The sequence below is a fragment of the Lepidochelys kempii genome, chromosome 1, assembly GCF_965140285.1.
Source record: "Lepidochelys kempii isolate rLepKem1 chromosome 1, rLepKem1.hap1, whole genome shotgun sequence".
In the NCBI taxonomy this organism is placed as follows: Eukaryota; Metazoa; Chordata; order Testudines; family Cheloniidae; genus Lepidochelys; species Lepidochelys kempii.
In genome coordinates this window covers 287,611,935-287,633,686 of record NC_136380.1, presented here as the reverse complement: position 1 = coordinate 287,633,686, position 21,752 = coordinate 287,611,935, and the positions used below count along the sequence as shown (strand labels likewise).

General features: G+C 43.7%; 1 protein-coding gene across 1 annotated transcript; it reads left to right on the top strand.

Annotated features, from left to right (window-relative positions):
• The first annotated feature begins 14,275 nt into the window (after positions 1–14,275).
• Positions 14,276–21,729, top strand: YEATS4 (YEATS domain containing 4). Its single transcript, XM_073327812.1, has 7 exons — positions 14,276–14,466; positions 15,257–15,376; positions 16,748–16,814; positions 16,905–16,999; positions 18,488–18,580; positions 18,661–18,748; positions 20,678–21,729. The coding sequence occupies exons 1-7, from the start codon at positions 14,416–14,418 to the stop codon at positions 20,845–20,847; spliced, it is 684 nt and encodes a 227-aa protein (XP_073183913.1). The 5' UTR covers positions 14,276–14,415; the 3' UTR covers positions 20,848–21,729.
• Positions 21,730–21,752: the final 23 nt, after the last annotated feature.

Genomic DNA, 21,752 nt, shown 5'->3' with positions numbered 1-21,752 from the left:
ACATGATGCTTGACACCATCACATAGTTCACTCTGCTTGTGTGTTATAGCCCTTTCCCCCACCCTCTGTCTGTCTTTCTATTTAAATTCTAAGCTCTTCAGAACAAGGACCATCTGCTATTCTATGTTTGTACAGCATCTAACACCATGGGTCCCTGTTCTTGGTTGGTCCTTAGATGCTACCGTAATCAACTTGATTATCAAATAATAATAAATAACATATAATTTCAGCAACAGTTTTAAGATGACTGATTCAAAAAAATGAAGAAGAAAATGGTTGTTTTTTTCTCCCTCCTGTTACCGCGCAATTTCTTTTTTAGAGTTACTGACAGCAGACATTACAGCAAGTGTAAATTGTGCAAAGAGAGTTGTTTGTGATCCCATTGGCATGGGTGCATGGTACATTTAAAACTCTTACAAGAACTAATAACAGTGACATACTTGTGTATATAGTTGGGGGGAGGCTAGTTAAAAGAGAGAGACTACAATCTTCTTTCGGATAAACAAGCTTGTAGAGAAGGAACAAGCAGGTTGCTAATATTTGCATGCTTATTTATTAACATATTTGGACTCAGAACTTGTACACTAAGGGTCCTCCAGAAGCCTAGCCACCTTTATCTGGAGCTAAAAGGGAATGAGCAGTATTTCTGCTTAGCGAGACAGAGCTTATAGCACAAAACAGAGCAAATTTGATTCCATCCCATAGAGAGCAGTTGTGCAAATACACCAAACTTCTGCAGCAGGAATAGCAGCTGGTAAGTGGGCCTTTTGACAATTGTGTTCGTAGACTCCAGATTTATTCAGGCAGGATGCAGGATCCAGCTGGACCATGCAGAGTAGGCAGGTGCTATGCCAGGATTGGGCCAGTGGAAAATTACTTGTTATATTAATTTTGCTCTCTGCAGAAATATTAACCATGTACATACATTTAAATTTTTTTTTAAGTCTTTGCACTAATTGATGAGTTTCCATAATCAATTAATATGATTTTTAACTCACACAGGGTGGCATGGAAAAAGTACTGCAGAGGATGAGATGTCTCCCAGTGGATCAGGGGCTGCAATCTGTAAAGTGTTGGGGTTTATCCCAGCTTGGTTCCCTTGCAAATTAGCAGGGATTCGCATAGAGCAAAATGTTCCCTCCACTTGCTTCCCTTTTACAATTAATCATGTTCAAAATAAAACAAACTCAACAGAAAGGTTTAGGGCAACTGTCTGGTGAAATGCAAATATTTTACTCCTTGATGGTAAATCTGTGGATCTTTCCATGTGACCAGCTGCAGTAACCTATTTTGTGTTCTATACAGTGTAAAAGATCTGTTATCAGCTCTATATTATATAGACATATCAACATAAGTCAAATCTGCTTTTCCTGTGAGATCCTGCTACTATTTTGTTCTGCTAATTATAGTAATATGTCATCTTGCTTGTGAGCTTACATTCATTACAATCAATACAACTACTTACTTTGCACATAGTTTTTGTGATTATTCGTTAATGTAGAAGAGAAACTGAATATGAGACTATGAACTTGGGCCCACTGAAATCAATGGAATTTAGGAGCCTAAATACCTTTGAAGAGCTGGGCCTAGCACTACGAAATAAAGAGTATGAGAGAAGTGCATCATTAGGGAGACCTAAATATTTTATCTCAACTATCATAGTTTGTAAAAACATGGTGCAGAATTGTAATCTGTTATAGATAATTATGTTCCAAAACCACAAATCTGGGTTTAAAAAATCGTTTTAGGTTCTCATTCAAATATACTGAGTCACTCATCACAGCATTTACAACCACCCAAGCACTTAAAAGCAAAGAAATGAATAGTTGACAACACTGGACCTCTTACACTGGCCACATGACAAACACAAACGCTGGTCCCAGTTTAACAAGGTATTGAAGCACATGAGTAATCCACAGAATTCAGGGGAAGAGAAGAGGTACTCCCAACACTCCTGCAAACCCCAGCTAGCAGATGCTCCCTTGGTGACCGTTGCCAGCTGGCAGAGTGAACTCTCCACTGTGTTGCCAGAATTCTGGTCAGCGTTTTGTGGTGGGATCCCCACTGACCACGTGATGGACCCTCTGCTACTGTTAGGGACCTGGGTGGGACCTGGTGGAGTAGGGTGGCCCAGGTCCCCCATCCCGTCCTGCCAACCCTGCCCCTGGGGTGGCAGCCTCCCCGCCTTAGGCCAAGAGACCTACGTTTGTCGGCCATCTCCCTGAGCCAGGATATCAGATACGAGACTGCTTCCTGCTCCGCCCCGCCCAGGGGGCCAGAGTTCCTAGACTGCTGGCTGCTCCACCTTGCCCAGAGGATCAGAGCCCCTAGATTGTTGGGTGCTCCGTGCTGACCAAAAGGCCAGAGCCCCTAGGCTGCTGGCTGCACTGCCCTTTGTGAGGGCCTGTGCCCTGGACTACTTGATGCCTGGCCCCTGCCTAGGTGATCAGGATAGTGGAGGACTGCTAATCCCCCTTTGAGCCAGTCTTTCCAGAAATGCAGGAGTGAGGAGGCCTTCCCTCCCTCCGAGCCTGATGGGGAGGGACAGCTGCAACCTCCTACATCTCTGGTGAGAGCAACCTCAGCCCCATAGTTTAAATGGGAGGTAGGCGCCTAAATACCTTACAGGATCTGGCCCTAGGACTCCAAAGTCTTTCGGATGATAGGTAGAGAAAAAAATGCGAAAATAGGAAAGTTCTTGTGGCTCCAAAAATGGCTTGAAGGATTTCCTCCAGCCGAATCATCAAGGAAACACCTGTGAGTTATAATGGTATTAGTCACATATATGAAAACACACAGCTTGGCAAACTTCTGCAGTGCTCTGTTGAAATCAAACTGTAGACAGATGAATGAGGAAATGAAACAAGGAGTTAGAAATACGAATTTAGGATTTCCCAACAGGACTTTCTTCATAGTGCTGTTCTCTTCCCTGCCTGTATTTGCACAATTGTTCCAATTAAGATGAAAATCAATACTGTCGTGTTCTGGGGTGGGTTTTGTTTTTAACATCTATCAATTGCATGTGTAGTAAGGTACAAATCTAGGCCTGGAGCTGGCAAGAGCAGTGAAAAGGCTTGGGCTGGATGGATACAGCTTGGGACACTGTGAGTCTGCTGCCTCGGAGGAGATGTCCAGGTGGTTCAGGGGGCGGAAAGGGAGGCCCCGTCTACACTGGCTAGTTTCTGCACAGTAAAGTAGCTTTCTATGCTGTAACTCCCGAGGTGTACACACTGCCAAGCCACTTAGTGCTCAGAAGCTGCGCAGTTGTAGCACCCTGATGAGAGGCGTAGAGCTTTCTGCGCCAGGACTACAGTGCCGCTGTGCCAGTGTAGACACCATGGTGATTACAGCGCTGTAATTGGCCTCCGGGCAAGGGCGGCCTGTCCATACAGGTGAAGTAGGCGGTTGCCTAGGGTGCCAAGTTGAATGGGGCACCAAAGTTGAGGGAAAAAATCAAACTTAAAAAAAAATCAAATGAAAAAAATATGAACAACATGAAAAATATACAAATAAAATAATGACGATACCATTATTTCAATTCCCATGCACGTACGGAGGGGATATGAATTATAATTCATTTCTCTACATTTCTGAGAATTTATTTATATGTCAAATCTTTTATTTACTGCAAAAATAAATATTTTAGCGAAAAAAATTTCAATTTGCAACGTAGGGTTAAGATGACCCACTCCGCAATTTTGATAAGCAATAACTCGGCCACATTGAAACAGAAGAGCTGCAATGCTAGTGACGCTTAACTCGAATATACATCAAGGTCGCATAGCCGGAAATTCATGTTGAGTGGAGATATCGTGAGTTGATACATGTCAAAGGGTCATTTTAACATACGTCGCAGGTAGATGGTTAAGAATCAAGCGAATACTGTGGAAAATTGTGTTTCTTGGTAATAAAGAATAACATCTTTCAGCATTATCAATCCAAAATGTGAGTATCTTTAAGCGTTATTAAACCTTAGCGTTATTATCGGGCTGTATAATTATGAACTATGCTTTGTTATAACTGATTCACATGTAATAAATAAGGTCCATAAAAGAAAAGTAACAGCGTTAATGCTTAATAGACTACGAAAGTGATGACGTCACACTCCAAGCAGGTAACCTTGAGGAAAGGGATTACTTTCCAAACAACCGGTGTCGGGTTATAACGTCGAAAAGGTCATTTTGTTTCTGTGTAAACGCTGTAACTAACTATTTTAATAGGTAAGTGAGTGTATGTTACTAATCACTGAACCTTTAAGCAGTGAAAAGACGGGTTGGGATGGCTGCAATGTGGTTTAAATCGCCAACCATGTGGTGTGTCAGTCATCCTTAACGCTATAATGTTTGCAGTCGTGAGCACAGTACATAACAATATTCAAATGTCCCATGGCAGAAAGAGGAAAAAGAAAACCCTCAGGAGCTGAGTATCATAAATGAAAGGCTGAGAAGGAGAAGGACCAAGTAAAACAGCAGGGATCCTTCCTGAAATATCTTCTCTTTAATCCAAATAAATCTGGAAGCAGTTCACAGCATCCAGATGAAGGAATTTTACTTGGAGAGGAGGTTAGCTCACATCCGCATGGAAGCAGTTTGGAACATCAAGATGAAGTAAACTTACTTCTAGATGAAGGCAGCTCACAGCATCAGATTGATATGGAAGTGGAGAAAATTTATTCACCTTCAGAGACACATGCAGAAATTGAAGTAAATGAAGTAGAAAGAAGAAAGGATGAGGAAGTTACAAACAAGTCACAGTATGGGGATCCAGCTTCATAGCCCAGATGTGATGACAGTGTGCGGCCAATTCTCATGGAACATAGACCCGAACAAGTTCATGAATTTCCCTTCCCTAAGGATGGAAATAAAAGAAAATTCTCTGCTCAGCATTACAACAGGAAACTCATTAATGGGGAAGAAATTCTTCTAAACTGGTTACAATATTCAGTCAAAGGACTCTGTGTTTTGCTTTTGCTGCAAGTTGTTTAGAAATGAAGCAATTGGTACATCACTTACTGAAAATGGTTCGAAGGACTGGAAAAACATATCTTCAATTCTCTCCTCACATGAAAGAAGTACAGAACATTTGGAATGTTTTCAAAATTGGAAAGAACTTGAATTACGATTGAAAAAAGGAAAAACTATCAATGAAGAAAATTAACGTGTGATCAAGGAAAAAGAAGAATATTGGCAACAAATATTAGTGCATCTGATTGCTTTATTGAGAGTTATTGGTGGGCAAAATTTAGCATTCTGCGGCCGTGGTAAAAATGAAAAATTATACACTCCAGATAATGGAAACTTTTTAAAATTTGTTGAATACCTAGCTTTGTTTGATCCAGTCATGAAGGAGCATCTATGTAAAATAACAGATCATGAAACACAGGTTTATTATTTAGGAAAAAATATGCAGAATTAACTGATTCAAATCCTAGCAAATGCCATTAAAAAGAAAATTGTAGAAGCTGCCCATTTTGCAAAATACTTTTCAATAATACTGGACTGTACACCAGATATGTGTCATGTTGAACAAATGATGACGATCGTTCATTTTGTGGATGTGGAAAAGTCTGCAGGTGAAGATAATATTGAAGTGCTCATAAAGGAACATTTTTTGGGGTTCATACCACTGAAAGAGACCCCTGGAGCATTTATGACTAAAACTATTCTACAAGAGCTTGAAACAATGTCATTATCTGTTGAAAACTTACGTGGCTAAGGCTATGTTAATGGGAGTAATATGAAGGGGAAAGACAATGGTGTGAAAAGGAGAATGATGGAAATCAATCCTAGGGCCTTTTTCGTTCCTTGCAGTGTGCATTCTCCAAATTTGGTTGTCAATGATGCTGCTAGATGCGGTTTGGAGGCAAGCAGTTTCTTTGACCTGTTACAACATGTTCATGTGTTTTTCTCAGGCTGAACACGCCGTTGGGAGATTCTGACTCGCCATGTGAATTCTCTAACTCTGAAACCACTTAGTCAGACAAGATGGGAGAGTCGCATTGATGCTTTGAAACCTCTTCGCTTTGAACTTGGAAATATTTATGATGCCCTAATTGAAATTTCTGACGATACTACCTTTACTGGATCATCTGGCAATACGGCATGTTCAGATTCAGAAGCTCTTGCAAACGGCCTTTCCAAGTTCAAATTTGTGACTTCACTCATTTTGTGGTATAATATCCTTTTCAAGATTAACCTCACTAAGTAAGCAGCTTCAGGAAAAGAACTTGAACATATATTCTGCTATTCAAAAACTGCAGCAAACTAAAAATATTCTGGAGGAATTCAGAAGTGATGAAGAGTTCGAAAGAACACTGGTAGATTCTGAAGAAATAGAATTTCCGACAGAATTTGAACCAGAGCCAGTTCACATTCAGCAAAAGAAACAGCAGTTTTTATACAAAGGATGAGACACACCCATTCAGAACCCAAAACAAAGGTTCAAAGTGAATTTCTACTTTGCAGTCCTTGGTACTGCTATTCACTTGGCTGACAAAAGATTTCAAAGATGCAGCAGCTCGAGTCAGTATTTGGCTTTCTATATGATATCCACAGCTTGCAATAGAAAACAGCAAAACAGATAAGAGAATTTTGTAGAAAACTGAAGTCGGCATTGACTCATGAAAATTCAAAAGACATTGATGCTACAGATTTGTGTAGTGAGCTTCAGGCTTTTTCAAGACGACTTAAGAAACATTCCACTCCTGAAGAAGTACTGAAGTTTGTTTGTGAAAATAAACTCACAGACAGTTTTCCAAACATTTTTATAGCTCTACGCATTCTTTTAACTTTGCCAGTTTCCATAGCTAGTGGGGAACGTAGCTTCTCAAAGTTAAATTTGATAAAAACGTATCTGTGTTCAACAATGGTGCAAGAGAGACTTGCTGGACTTGCCACAATGTCAATAGAGCATGAAATAGCTGGAAAACTGGATCTAAAAGAACTAGTCACTGAATTTTCAAAACTTAAAGCAAGAAAAGCCATGTTTTAAGAGCACAGAGTGTTTTTTATTTGGAGTGTTTTGTAAATACAGGTTAAAGTTCATTGAAGAGTTTTCTTATTTCTTTCTATATTGGATGTGGTGGTAATGGCAGTTAAAGCAGGATAGTATAATGGATGATTTTGGATTTGTAATAATAAAAATTATAATTAACACTTTTAATGCATTTTTATTTGAAATCAGACTGAAATATCATCTAGCTGTCGTGTACAAATCTATTCTGCAAATTTCATATCTCTATTTTATCTGATCTCAGAAACATTGGTTGGACAGATGGACGGACAGACAAACCGAATAATTAAGCCTCTTGTTTAAAAAAAAACCACTTAAAAAACATTAAAAGGAAAAAAGGGGCAAAATGTTTCCCAGTTTACCAAAAACCTCAGCCTAGATCTGCCCTTGGGGATTGGGGGTGGGGGGCGCCAATTACGTGGTTCACCTAGGGTACCAGTTGCTGGCAGCTAGTCTAGGGCCACCCCTGCCTCCGGGAGGTGTCCCACAATGCCTGTTCTCACCTCTTTGGTCATCGATTTGAACTCTACTGCCCTGCCCTCAGGTGACCAGCTGTCATCCCCACCCCATACATTCCTTTGCAAATTTGAAAGTCCCCTTCCTGTTTGCTTGGTGATGCGTACAGTGGTCTCAGTGTATCTTTCCAGGTGACCATGCCTGCTCCATGCACCAGGCGATCCCCAGCTTGAAGCAACGCTGAGCTGCTGGACCTCATCAGCATTTGGGGAGAGGAGGCTGCGCAGTCCCAGCTGAACTCCAGCCGTAGGAATTATGATACCTATGGACAGATTTCACGATGCATGATAGAAAGGGGCCATGACTGGGACACACTGCAGTGGAGGGTCAAAGTGAAGGAGCTGCGGAACGCCTACCACAAGGCGCAGGAGGCAAACCACCACTCCGGTGCTGCGCTCATGAGCTGCCGGTTCTCCAAAGAGCTGGACACGATACTCAGCAGTGATCCCACCTCCACTGCGAAAGCCCCTGTAGATACTTCGTTGGTTCGCGTGCCAGTCGAGAGTGGACCGAGCCAGGTGGAGGAAATCTTGGACGAGGATGTGGAGGGGGACCCAGAGATGGAGGATGGCTTGGAGGCCAGAGATGCATGCAGTCAGGAGCTCTTTTCTACCCCGGAGGAGCCTAGCCAGTCACAGCAGTCGGATCTTGGCGAAGTGCAAACAGGAGAGGAGGCCTTGGTAAGTGGATCTAAGCTGAAGCGATCTGCTGGGGGTAGGAGGGTTGCAGAAATCAGGCTTTTCCCCCATCGCATGCCTATTCTGAGTGATGAAACAGGCTGTTGATAGAGTCCCTCACTTCAAGGGAATCTGCCAAAGAGATCTCCAGGAAACTCTCGTGGAGATACTGGGCAATCCGCTGCCGCAGGTTCCTCAGCAGAGCTGCTTTGTTTCTTACCCCATTAGCAGTAACTTTCCCATGCCACTGTGCCATCAGCAGGGTTGGGGGAGGGCATTGCTGCACACAGGCGAGCCACATAGGGGCCAGGAGGAAAGCTGCTGGCTTGGAGAAGACCCTCCCTTGATTCCCTGCTCACCCTCAGCAGCAAGATATCTGCCATAATAATCACATCCTGTGAAAAGTGTGGGGACAGGAACGATTATCAAGCCCCCACGCCCCACACAGTGCTAGCTTGCCCCAAGAGCCACATGTCCAGCTTACAGCAGGGTCCGGGAAGAGTGATTCACCCTGCCCCTGCAGCTATTCACCATTTTGGGGATCTTGTGGCTCATGTGTGCTTGCCTGGGGTCGGCCAGTTAGTGACAGGTGTGTGAGTACTGGCTGTGTTTTAAAGCATTGAATCAGTGTTGTCTGTGTTGCAAACAATAGTGCTTCTGTAAAATGTTGCATTTACGTTTCACAGAGATGACCTTGGGAGACCAGCCTCCCTTATCTGTGGTAGAACGGCTGCGCAGAATTAGAAAGCAGCCATGAAGAACTAAGGAGGACTTTCTCTGTGAGGTTATGATGCACTCCGCCACTGAGAAACAAATTGAAGGAGTGGCAGGACAGCGAGAAGAGGGACCGAAAGGAGAATGCGGCACACCAGAAAGAAGCCACGGAACGGCTTTTAAACATTATGGAGCGCCAAGTGGACATGCTCCAGGCGATACTAGCTCTTCAAATCGAGCAGCTCCATGCCCGCCCTCCCCTGCAGCCGCTGTCGCAAAACTCTTTCCCATGCGCCCTCCCCCCCACACCGCCAACACACTGTTATCAACCTCCTGGCTCCATTCTCTACCTACAGCGTTCCACTTCTCCCTCCTCACAGTCCAGCACTGTGGACGTCCACTACCCACTGCACTCAACACCCATCCCTCTGCAGTTTGGCCCTGCTGAAGTACTGCACCCGCTGCACTGTACTCCAAAGGAGAAGGTTGGGTATGATCCCTGGACATACACAAATCTGTAGCCATCCCGGGACCCCTCCTCCTCGTGAGACCTTCCCTTCCCCCATCCCTGCTGATGATTTTTTTCATTTGACTTTCTCCTCCGGTTGTTGTCTTTTCATAAAAGAATTGTGTGTGTTTGTTTGAAAGCAATCTTTATTCTATTAAGCGAAATCACAAAGAGCACTTCAAAGCTACATACAATTATGTTAAGGTCCCTTCTTGCATCCTGTGCACCAATCACCTCCTAGCATTACACGCACTGCAATCCCAAGCATAGCAACGAATATTAGTGGCTTTCAGCCTCAGATTGCTTCCTCAAGGCATCCCTGATACTTACGGCCCCACGCTGTGCCCCTCTGATAGCTCTGGTCTCTGGCGTTCAAACTCAGCCTCCCGGCGCTGAGCCTCTGCGGTCCAGCCCTGAATGAAACTTTCACCCTTCCCTTCACAAATATATGGATGAATAGCACGTGGCTATAAGCATAGGAATATTGTCATCAGCCATGTCGAGCTTCCCACACAGGCCTCGCCAGTGAGCTTTTAAACGGCCAAATGCACACTCAACAGTCAATCAGCACTTGCACAGCCTGTTTTTGAACTGCTCCTTGCTGCTTCATAAGCCATGGCATTAAGGGATAGGCAGGGTCTCCCAGGATCACAAAATGGGCATTTCGACTTCCCCTACGGTTATCTTCTGGTCCGGGAAGGAAGTCCCTGCTTGCAGCTTCCTGCATAGGCCAGTCTTCTGAAAGATGCGTGCGTCATGCACCTTTCTGGACCAGCCTGCATTAATGTCCATGAAACACCCACGGTGATCCACAAGTGCCCAGAGAACCATTGAGAAATACCCCTTGCGATTAATGTACTCAGTGGCTAGGTGGTCTGGTACCAGAATTGGAATATGCATGCCATCTATCGCCCCTCTGCAGTTAGGGAAGCCCATTTGTGCAAAGCCATCCACAATGTCACGCACATTGCCCAGAGTCACAGTCTTTCAAAGCAGGATGCAATTAATGGTCCTGCACACTTCCGTCAACATGAGTCCAACGGTTGACTTTCCCACTCCAAACTGGTTAGCAACCAATCAGTAGCAGACTGGAGTAGCCAGCTTCCACAGTGCAATCGCCACGCACTTCTCCAGTGACAGGGCAGCTCTCATTCTCATGTCCTTGCGCCGCACGGCTGGGGCGAGCTCATCACACAGTCCCATGAATGTGGCTTTTGTCTTCCGAAAGTTCTGCAGCCACTGCTTGTCATCCCAGACGTGCATCACAATGTGATCCCACCACTCAGTGCTTGTTTCCCGAGCCCAAAAGCGGTGTTCCACTGTGGTCAGCACCTCCGTGAACGCCACAGCAATTTCATGTCACAGCTACTATGTGTGGTGAGATCAACGTCGCATTCCTTGACTTTGTAGTTTAAGGAATAACTCCACTGCCCCTCGTGACGTGTTAGTGAGAGCGAGCAGCATACTGGTCAGCAGTTTTGGATCCATTCCTGCAGCCTGAAAGAGGCAGGGCGCGCAGTACACAAACCGTTGAAAGATGGCGCCAAATGCGGACAGAAGCACAGGGACTGCTGGGATGTGAAGCAATGCATCATGGGACATTGGGACTGATCCCAGGATGCCCCGCAATCCCCTCTGCCTTCCCACAAGTCTTAGCAGCAAAAGAGAAAGAGGTGCTCTGTGGGATAGCTGCCAGAGTGCACCACTCCAAATAGCGCTGCAAGTGTGAACACGCTATTGTGCAGGCAGCTGTCAGTATGAACATACAACTGCGGTTTTCCTTCTGCCCTCTCTGAGCGGCGCTGTAACTGCTGGCGCTGTAACTTTGCCAGTGTAGACGTGCCCCAAGTGTGGCAACAACCACCACCACAACAGCCTTGCTCATATGGGAGGCACACTTCACATTTTTAAAGCCAGTCATCTTCCCTAGAGCTAGAACACACTGCTCCACAGAGACAGAGTCTGGAGGCAAAATCCATAGCCCCCAGCCACGGATTAAACCCTCAGAATCCACAATAAACTGCGGTCTATTCCCACTGGACTGGCCAGAGGCCAGAAAAAAGCCTGCTAAAACAAACAAAACCCTTGAAATTAATCCCACAACAAACACAAAAAACCAAAAGTCCATTTCCCAACAAATAGAAAAGCAGAGAGAACAGCAAACCACACACACTCTCAGCCTCCCTCCCAAACATCCCACCCCAACAGTCCTCTCAGAGAGAGAGAGAGAGAGAGACTGAAGAAACAGCTGAAAGCATGCGGTGGCTGACCCTGGAAGAAACCTAGGGGGGGTTCTTGGGTCAAAGGTACAGAGTTCTCTTGGTGCTGTATGCATGTAAGCAGAGTCAGGATGAGCTCTACCCTGACACCTGGTGACGAGTTGTGGTGGGTTGTGGAAAAGAACTTCAGGGGCTAATCTCATTTGCATAGGCACACCCACCCCGTCTAGATGGTCACTTAGCTGTTGTAGCAGCCCCAGTTTCTCTGTTATTGGGGCAGGAAGAATAAACTGTTATTATCCTGATTATATGAATCAAGGACAGTGGAACTGTACTTGGCCTTTTGTTATGATGGAGGGACTCGCCATCAACTGCGCAGCACTCGCTAGGCAAGGGTCATGGGTTCCAAAACCCAGTGAATTGAGAGAGGCTGGGGGTAGGTATTAATATCTTGTGTTATGGACCTTGCCCTGCCCACTTCCTGGATCCCAATAAGGCTATGGAGGCCTAGGGAAGGCTCTATATGCTAGTTATACACCCCCTGCCCTGCCCTTGTGGAATATCAGAGCTAGTTTTGATTCTACTGCAAGTCTAGTTACAGGCTGCTGAGCTGAATTCACTTTGGGTCAATGGTGCACCAGCAATGAGGCTCCCCTACTACAAGCTGAAATCACTAAAGAGCTAAAATTATTAAGAGCTGAAATCACTGAGTGTTGTGTTAAGTAGTGGTGGGGTCTGAAGATATATTGTGGGACATATCACAGGATGGCTGGCAGAGTGGAGCAGTTTGCGGGATGGCTGGTGGAGCAGAATGGCTGGCAGAGCAGAGCAATTCATGGGACAGCTAGTAGAGCGGAGCCCACAAAGAGAGGTGGAGCAGTCGACTTTGGACCACATAAGGTGCCCCTTAACCCCCTCCCCATTTCCACCCCGGCTGGGAAGTAAAACTCTGCAGATAAACTTTTGAACTCTGGGGCTCCACTTACCAGGGACAGAGACTTTTGGGTTGTTGGACTTTTGGGACTTCGGGTGACTTTGAGTTGCTGGACTCCAGAACCAAAGGGAAAGGACATGGCCCAATTTGCTTGGGGTGGGATTATGCTCATGGGTTGTGTTATGAACCCTTTTGGTGGTGTTTCCCCAACATAATGCCACATTGTTTCTCTCTGTTATTAAAAGACTCTGTGCTTGCGAGAGGGGAAGTATTGCCTCTGGGAGGCGCCCAGCGGGGGTGGTATATATTTGTCCCAGGTCACTGGGTGGGGGCTCGAGCCGGTTTTGCATTGTGTTATTGGAATGGAACCCCTAGATACTGAACCCGGCCCTTGTTGCTGCCAACTCTGACAGGCAGAAGGGTTACATGCATCCAATGAAGTGAGCTGTAGCTCACGAAAGCTTATGCTCAAATACATGTTAGTCTCTAAGGTGCCACAAGTACTCCTTTTTATGCAAAAGAACCTGTTTCCTGATATTTGATTTCTTCTGCATTTGAAGATACAGGGCTTTGTACATTTTTTGTAAATAAACTGCCTCAGATAAATACCTCTCTCCAATTTTTGCCCAACTGGAACACCAACAGGGCCCAAGACTTTGACTAGCTGCTTGGGTCAAAAGGGGCAACAATATGTACAGACGATTGTCAGTGATCCCCCTATACTTGCACATATGTACATTTTAAACTGTTACAATATGAAAAAAGTAGTGGCATACAATGACTATTTTTCCTACAAAATTTGGCCAATTTTCATGAAAATTTAAACAAAATACAGACACACTAATTTCAAGCATTTCCTATTATGCTGTGAATATTTCACAAATGCTAATATACAGCCCTCTCCATTATAGAAACTATAGGTGAAAGCCTGGCCCTATTGAAATCAATAGGAGTTTGCTATTGATGTCAGTGAAATTGGGATTTCATTCTGCGGAATTAATTCAGCCCTGCCAGTGTAAGCCAGGGCACAGGATCCCTCATGTGAGAAAATCCTGGGGTAGGAGTTGCAGCTACACAAGGCATATGCAACTTGAAACATAGTGACAAGCCCTGGCCATGCAGAATTGAAAAATACATTATCCCCTTTCCACCATTAATGCCATACTGTAGCTACTCCAGCCCGTTTGATCCTAAGGAGAGTTACGGGATGTCTACACTGTTAGTGGTTTGTGTCAGGTAACTTGAATTTGTAGGACTCAGGCTGTGGGGCTGTAAAGTACATTTGCTAAGTACATTTCACTTAACTACGATCTAAGGCAGGCGTGTTAAACAGACTTGCCCACAAACCAACAAGACAAATATTTAGCAATCACACTGTTTCAAGGGCTCTGTGGTTAGCTGCATCTGTGGCCAGGTTACCCCTCTGCCGCCCCCCGTGTATGACCCCGCTCTAGCTTTCACCCCCAGCCCACCTGCCCTCTGGCCTGCCTCGACTCCCCCTCCCCGCTCCGCCCCTTTCTCCTCTTCCCCTAGCGGGCGGGGCAAGGTGACATCACGGACCCGGTGACACCCGACTAGTGTTGGCGGCGGCTTCTTGCCATAGGGGGGCGGGGTGACCTCGCGCTGCACGCGGGCGGGCTGCCTCCCTGGTGACGTAGAAGCGCCAGGGGCACGGGCCGGGGTCTGGCGGGTAACCCACCCCCACCTGATCTGGCGGCGGGGAAGGAAGGCGCGAGCCGTGGCCGGAGCTGCGCGCGGGCCTGGCCTCGCTGCCGCGGAGCAGGGGGCTGAGCGCGAGCGGCCGGCGCGGCCCCGGGCGGTTCCCCGCGCTGCAATATGTTCAAGAGAATGGCTGAGTTCGGGCCTGACTCCGGGGGAAGAGTGAAGGTGCCGGCCGGGGCCGGGTTCCTTTCTCCGCCGGGGGCGGGAGGGCGCCTGTCCCCACCTCCCCCGGGCGCGCTCGGCTTGCTGGGGGCTCCGCACGGGGAGGGGCTGCGTAGCTGCGCCCAGTGCCCGCCGCGGGGTGCAAGCAGCCGCGGGGGGTGGCGGCCCCGGCGCGTTCACCGCTTGGCAGCCCCCCGCCCCAAGGGCCAGTGCCGCCGCCGCAGCAGCGCGGGTAAAGCCCGCGTCCCCGCCAGAGCGAGGAGCAGCAGCCGCCGGGGGGAGCCCCGCTCGCTGCACGCGGTGGTAGAGACCAGCCTTAACCCGCGGGCGGGGCACCGAAGTTTCCTGTCCGTACCACAGAGCGGGTCCCGCCATGCCCGCTCTGCGGGGCTGGGCGGCTTGAGCCGGAGGGCAACTCGGTCTCCCAACGTCACCTGGCTCTTGGCCTCTGCTGAGGGGCAAAGAGAGTGGTTCAGCACGCTGCGGGCGCTTCATAACTGCTGTGCTGGTCTTTTGGAAAACGCATTTTTCACCCCTTCTTTTTCCCCCTTACCACGGGTAGCCTCCATACTGGAAGGTTATTTATGCGGCTCAGAAACGTTAATTTCTCTGTCAGATGGAGTCTCTCAGATCTCATAATGATAAAATACATGTTTTAAACAAAACAGATACAAATGGCAGAATAGCTTAAATTGTGAAGTAAAAATAGCAGCTGTTATATATCATGTGGCTTCTCAACAGGATTAGTTTCAGTTATCATTTATGAGCGGCTGATCATTTTTCTTTTTTAAAGGGTGTTACTATTGTGAAACCTATAGTTTATGGAAATGTTGCACGTTATTTTGGAAAGAAGAGAGAGGAAGATGGACACACACATCAGTGGACAGTTTATGTAAAGCCCTACAGAAATGAGGTAGGCAAAAAGTTGATTATTGACCAAAAGATGAACTAGAAATGTTTACCATAAATTGTCATCTGTCTAGATATAGGCCTTAATTCTGCAAACACTTACGGCATGGCTACACTTGCAGATGTAGAGCGCTTTGAGTTAAACCAGCCTTTGTAGAGTGCAGTAGGGAAAGCGCTGCAGTCTGTCCACACTGACAGCTACAAGCGCACTGGTGTGGCCACATTAGCAGCTCTTGCAATGGCCACAGAGAGAGCAGTGCATTGTGGTAGTTATCCCAGCATGCAGGTGGCTGCAACATGCTTTTCAAATGAGGGGGAGGGGTGGAGTGTGACAGGGAGTGTGTTATGTGTATGTGGGGGGAGAGAGAGCATGTCAGCATGTTGTCTTGTAAGTTCAGACAGCAGCAGACCCCCCCTCCCCACCGCCTCTCTCTCTCTCTCTCACAGCATTCCACAGTCATGGTTGCTTTGTCTCAGAGCAGATAAGCAGCCGGCTGTCAGAAACGGAGCTTTCAAAGGGCATATCCGCATTCCTGCAGCGATTCTAAAACAATGAGAAGAGTGACCACTTGACTTAAGGGGATTACGGGACATTTCCAGAGGCTGATCAGAGCGCAGTAATGCAATACCTTGTTCACACTGACAACCGGGCATTTCAGCCAAGGCGCAACAAGTGTTTAATTTTCTTGCCCAGGTGGAGTACCAGGAGCACTCTAGCCGTGGAGTCAGAGCACTCTACGTGCCTTGCCAGTGTGGACGGGTAGTGAGCTAGGGCACCCGGGGCTGCTTTAATGTGTTCTAATTCACAAGTGTAGCCAAGCCCTTACATTCATATTTAACTTTAAGCATGTTAGTGGACCCATTGACTTCAAAGTTAAGCACATGCATAATTGCACAATTGGGGCCTTACCTGTTAAAATATAGCAAATGTTGTAATGACAGTGTCACTTAAGAAATGCCAGAAAGGCTCTTAGCATTGTGTTGGGGTCAGAAGAAAATACAGGCACAGTTAGAATAGCTTCTTCATCTCCAGTATAACACATTAATTATATGTACAAATTTAGAGCTGGCATTAGGGAAAAGGTGTGCAGATAAGTGTTTGGCAAAAGGTGAGTTATATAGACTGGCAGTTAAAAATAATCTATATTTCTGCAAGGATCATACAGAAAATAAATTAGATTGATGTCATCAGAGAGAAATGTAGCAAGAGATTATGTGGATTTTTTAATCTGGAGTATAGCTTGGTTTTGGCAGATAGTTAAAGTTTGCCACATTAGTAAACATAATAGATATGTGGAGGGGAAGAGACAATGAGAGAAACTGTTCAGTGTGGTTTAATATCTGGAAATAATTGGCTACAGTGTTTACATTTTAGGATATGTCTGCTTATGTGAAGAAAATTCAATTTAAACTACATGAAAGCTATGGTAATCCTTTAAGAGGTAAGTTTGTTTTTTTATGGTTTGTACATAGCTCTCACATAATGAGACTATAAGTTATCTGTGTTCCTGCCACTATTTTTTTCACTGCAGTTGTTACCAAACCACCATATGAAATCACTGAAACGGGTTGGGGTGAATTTGAAATCATCATCAAGATATTTTTTATTGATCCCAATGAAAGACCTGTAAGTACATTTTTTGGCTTTTAATAAACCTTTATTTATGTGTAGTGTATTGTGCATTTATAAAACTTTGACATGGGATGCAGTTGACCAGAAAAAGTTCTAATACTAAGTCACAGCATGTTTAATGTCTTCATTACTGTATGCCTACCCTTCACTTTTGGATGCATCTTCAAGATAATGTGTGCTATTACTCAGCTTTTGGAGTCATTTTTTATTGTGCATTGAATCCCAGTGCATAGCTGGCTTTCACACTTTTAAACTAAGTATAGATAGGGAAAGCACGTGTCAAGTAGCACTGTGGTGCCTGAAGGTGGGAAGGGAATGCCTACTCGTTGAAAACAGAATTTGTAAATTACCATGATCGCAAGAGCTTAGTCCTTTCTCCTTGTCCAAAACTCTCAAACTCTTTATGCTTTCCTTGACCTGATTAACACTACGGAGGAATATGATGGATTACACACTTTTTGAATGGTGTTGAAGGAAGGAAAAGAACTGTAAGGTGTTCCAAAGAGGATCAAAGTAGATAAAATAGCCTGGATTGTCTCTTTTTTCCCTCCCTGCCCTCCATTATGTACAATTCTTCCAACTGGAAGCAGGTATTGGCCATCTCTGTGGCACTTAACTGGTTTGCTTAAGGGAAGGAGTGGAAAGGGCAGAGTTGTTGGGATTTGTTGATTAGAGCCAGAGCCATTGTGAATCCATGTTGCTTCCACATGGATGGCCTGGCCTCCCATGAATAACCAGGGGTTTGTAGGTAAGCTCACAGCCTATTCCATTACCTATCACCTCCCACAGAATAATAGAAAAGGAACTCTTGGAGAAGAACTTCATCGAGGGGTGATATAAATCTAGATTAATATTGAGAAGCACTTCCTAACTGTGTTTTGTTAGGCATCCGTATGCATAGGGTCCCACGTGAACCAAGTGATCTTTTCTGTGCTCAGAGTTTGTCTACATGGTGAGCTGGTGCACAGAAACCTAGCATGTGAATCTATAGCCAGCTACATCGTGCTTGCAAAGTTCTGTAGCGTGCTTTGACTTACTGCTGTTAGTGCTGTAGCTGTGTCCACATGGGATATTGTTGTGTGGCTAGCTAGTGTTCTGCAGATGCACTTCCTGGCTTGTTGTGCACCAACTCATTGAATGTTTGAAAAAAGGTAATTATTATAGTAGCATTTATAGATCAGTCTTCGTTTATCTTATTTTCTATTTTACTTTCCCTAGACCCTTTCCAAATCCAGCCAAACATTTGGCTTCAGGATGCTTAAGTTGTTTAACAATTAATATTAAATTCAGTTATTCTGTTAAAGTTTAAACAGTATCAGAAGATCGGTTTAGTTCTTGAATTCTTACAGGGTTTTAAAAATCCTATATGCTTGCACAGCAAAAAGAGCAATGAATGTTTTAATTCCATTCTGGTGTATCACTTATTTTTTCTTAAAGTGGTCATATTACATTTATTCAGGTCTATCTGTTTTCCTTGCACAGGTAACTTTGTACCATTTGCTGAAGCTGTTTCAGTCTGACACCAATGCAATACTGGGAAAGAAAACTGTAGTATCTGAGTTTTATGATGAGATGGTAAGAAAAGAGAACATATTAAAGGTTTTGTTTTTAAATAGTGAGATTGATAACAGGTGTGTATTTTTCTCCTCTATTAGATATTTCAAGATCCTACTGCTATGATGCAGCAGCTTTTGACAACATCTCGTCAGCTAACGCTAGGAGCTTATAAGCATGAAACAGAGTGTAAGTGCCAACTGATAATTCTAATGTCACACATGAATTTTAGAAGTTAAGATTAACCATTAATGTTTTTAATTATCTTTGTCTGCTGCTGTAAAGTGAAATTTGTATGTGGAAAGATCTCTATATGTTTTTGAAAAACATCTCTACAGACATATCTATTAAGTATTATACTAATTTTAGGATCTGAAGGTTTCAGATTTGTACATTTTTCACAATCGTTTACTTGTGAATAATTCTATATGAAGGCTGATAGAAATATTTATCGTTCATGTAATTCCAGTGAAGTCAGAGAGTAACACAAGGAATGAAAAAACCCCTGAGGGGTCCTTGTGCTACAAGGACTCCTTGTTGTTTTTGCTGGTACAGACTAACACAGCTACCACTGTGAAACCTCTCACAAGGAATTAAGTTGCCCAATAGATTTGAGGTGTGAACTTCCCCCGTTCATCTAAATAGGATATTAACTGAACTCAGAGATTGAACTTAGAATTGCAATATTTAATATTTCAACACCTTTACCTGAAGCGAGCAGCTATTTTGGGATGGAGTGAATAGTTACCATTACTTGTTTTCTAAATGAAGTTCTCAAACTTTCATGCTGTAGACCATTTCTTAAGATAAGACTTTTATAGAGTCACCTCCCTATCCAACCTCTTTCCTAATTCTTTGTTTCCTTTGCAACTATAATGCTTTCTTTAAGTATTGAGGGCATTAAGGCGATAAAATGAAAATAAACTTTATTAATATTGACTGGTGTGGCTATTTGACTTATCCCCTCCTTCAGATTTTGCTTCAGCTTTCTGATTTCCTATACCCAGAGCATAGATTTAATATATATTCATTCCACATCTCACATTGCTGACTATAACTCTGCTGCTCTAATCTCTCCAGGACACTTACACTTTGGTTCTGTCCTCCTGTCTGTATGTTACCCCTCTCATTTAAGTATTGTCAGTAAATTATATTACTTAAGATACTTTTGAGATACCTAAAACTGAGGACTAAGGGAGTCCATATAGCTTTGAAAGCCAGAAAATGCTGGATTCTAATCTCAGCGTTGCCACTGTAGTGCTGTGTCGACTTTGGTAAATCACTTGACTTTCCTGCCTTAGTTTTATCATCTGTGCGGTGGAAATAATGTCTTTACCAGTTTCCTCATTTGTAAAATACTTATCTCACAAAAGTACTGAGGATTATTTTTTGTATTTGTAGCTTGTTACTTTGTTAATTGGACAGTAGAAAATGTTTTATGACTTTACTTTTGAGCATGTCAAACTTTTACATTTAAACTAAAAAAATGGCTACATGTTTCTACTAGGCATGGATAGAAGTGATTTATTGCTCTACAGCCAAAGTATTAGAGGTGTTTCCTTATTTGCATTTCTCATAAATATGCTTGTGGAAGAAGATATCGAGTAGGACCTTCCTGGAGCATGGGCTGTTTAATTTAATATCCCACAAATGGGAGGGGTGATGTTTTTGCGATGCAGTGGAGTGCCAGTGTTCTATTCAGATTTCTGTTGCCCTGCCCGCCAAAAACGGAGACATGGGGAAAGTAACATTCTCACAATGTTTTTGTGCATAAGCTAAAAAGCTGGAATTTACAGTATTTCAATACTGCAATTTCTGTAGGATACTTGGAAAGACAGATTCTGTGCCACTGTATATCTGAGACATGTAGAATAACTATTGTGGTAAGGCATTGAGGGCAAGGTGCTTTTTTTTTGCACCTGGTAGGGAATAGGAGCCCAACTTCCAGCCATGCAAACTCCAAAATGGGATCTGAAGGTCCTTCTGGATTCTTTTAGGGTCCATGCATTACCAGTAGTGAAGATTCTGTGAAACAGATTCTGCCCTCTGTTACATTATATTGAGTAATTGCAATTTTGCAGCGCACTAAAATTTTTTTTTTCTTTGTCACCATCCCAGTTGCAGATCTTGAAGTTAAAACCAGGGAAAAGCTGGAAGCTGCCAAAAAAAAAACCAGTTTTGAAATTGCTGAGCTTAAAGAGAGATTAAAAGCAAGTCGTGAAACTATCAACTGTTTAAAGAGTGAAATCAGGAAACTTGAAGAAGATGACCAGTCTAAAGATATTTAACAAGTTATCAATTTGATAGAGACTTAGCTGTAAATAAAGGGACTTAGATCATGGAACAATGTTAACATATTCCCTCAAATTCATAGAGGGGACTATGTACAGTTTCATCCTTGAATTTCATTTCAAAAGATTGTTGTACATGAGGCCAGCTTTATAGATGAAAAATGTCTAGTGTTTAAACTGTCGAAGTATGTGCAATTTTTACTTTTCTATCGTTTTAAAGAATGTAATTCTTTGAGATCAGACTTTTTTAAAATTGCATTGAGTGCAGCATGGTAACTTTGTAATAAATCTCAGGTTACTATAATTTACAAAATGTAATCCGTTTTCATACTCCATTTACTCTTTCTAAAGTATTGGAGACAAATCTTTAAAACTGAACATTAAAATAGTAGTAGCCTTTTCACTGTTGGGAATCTGAAATTCCTCTTAGTTGTTGGCTTCACATCCAGTGTGATGAGTAAATTTGAAGGGAGAGGTTAAAATCTTTGGTATGCAGGTAGATTAAGCCTGTCAGTTTAAAATTACATCTGCACTTCTGTTTTCTGATATTGGTATGAGGAAACAGTGGGCTGGCAGAGATTCAGGAAGATGAGATTCTTTAAACTAGCAGTACTACTGTACAAATGGTACAGAGACAAACTATAAAAATGTAGATCAGACTTATATAAATACAACCACATTACTTATATTCCAAGATGTAAGTTGACTTGTCATGTTTTGCAACTTTTTGTTGGCCTAATATATTATTATTATTATACTGTATTATTTGTTACCAACTCCAGTAACTCTAGCATACGTCCTTACCGAAAAAGCAGTACATATTCCCCTTGACAGCTCTGACTTTATTCATAGGAATAAAATGTGACCTTGGAATGAAAAGCGTTATCTTCCCTGCTATTTTT

Excerpts from the sequence above, each read along its gene's own strand:
- YEATS4 (XM_073327812.1), top strand. The coding sequence starts at position 14,416 with ATGTTCAAGAGAATGGCTGAGTTCGGGCCTGACTCCGGGGGAAGAGTG. Across the intron at positions 15,377-16,747 it reads TAAAGCCCTACAGAAATGAG|GATATGTCTGCTTATGTGAA; the intron begins GTAGGCAAAAAG and ends TTTACATTTTAG. Across the intron at positions 16,815-16,904 it reads CTATGGTAATCCTTTAAGAG|TTGTTACCAAACCACCATAT; the intron begins GTAAGTTTGTTT and ends TTTTCACTGCAG.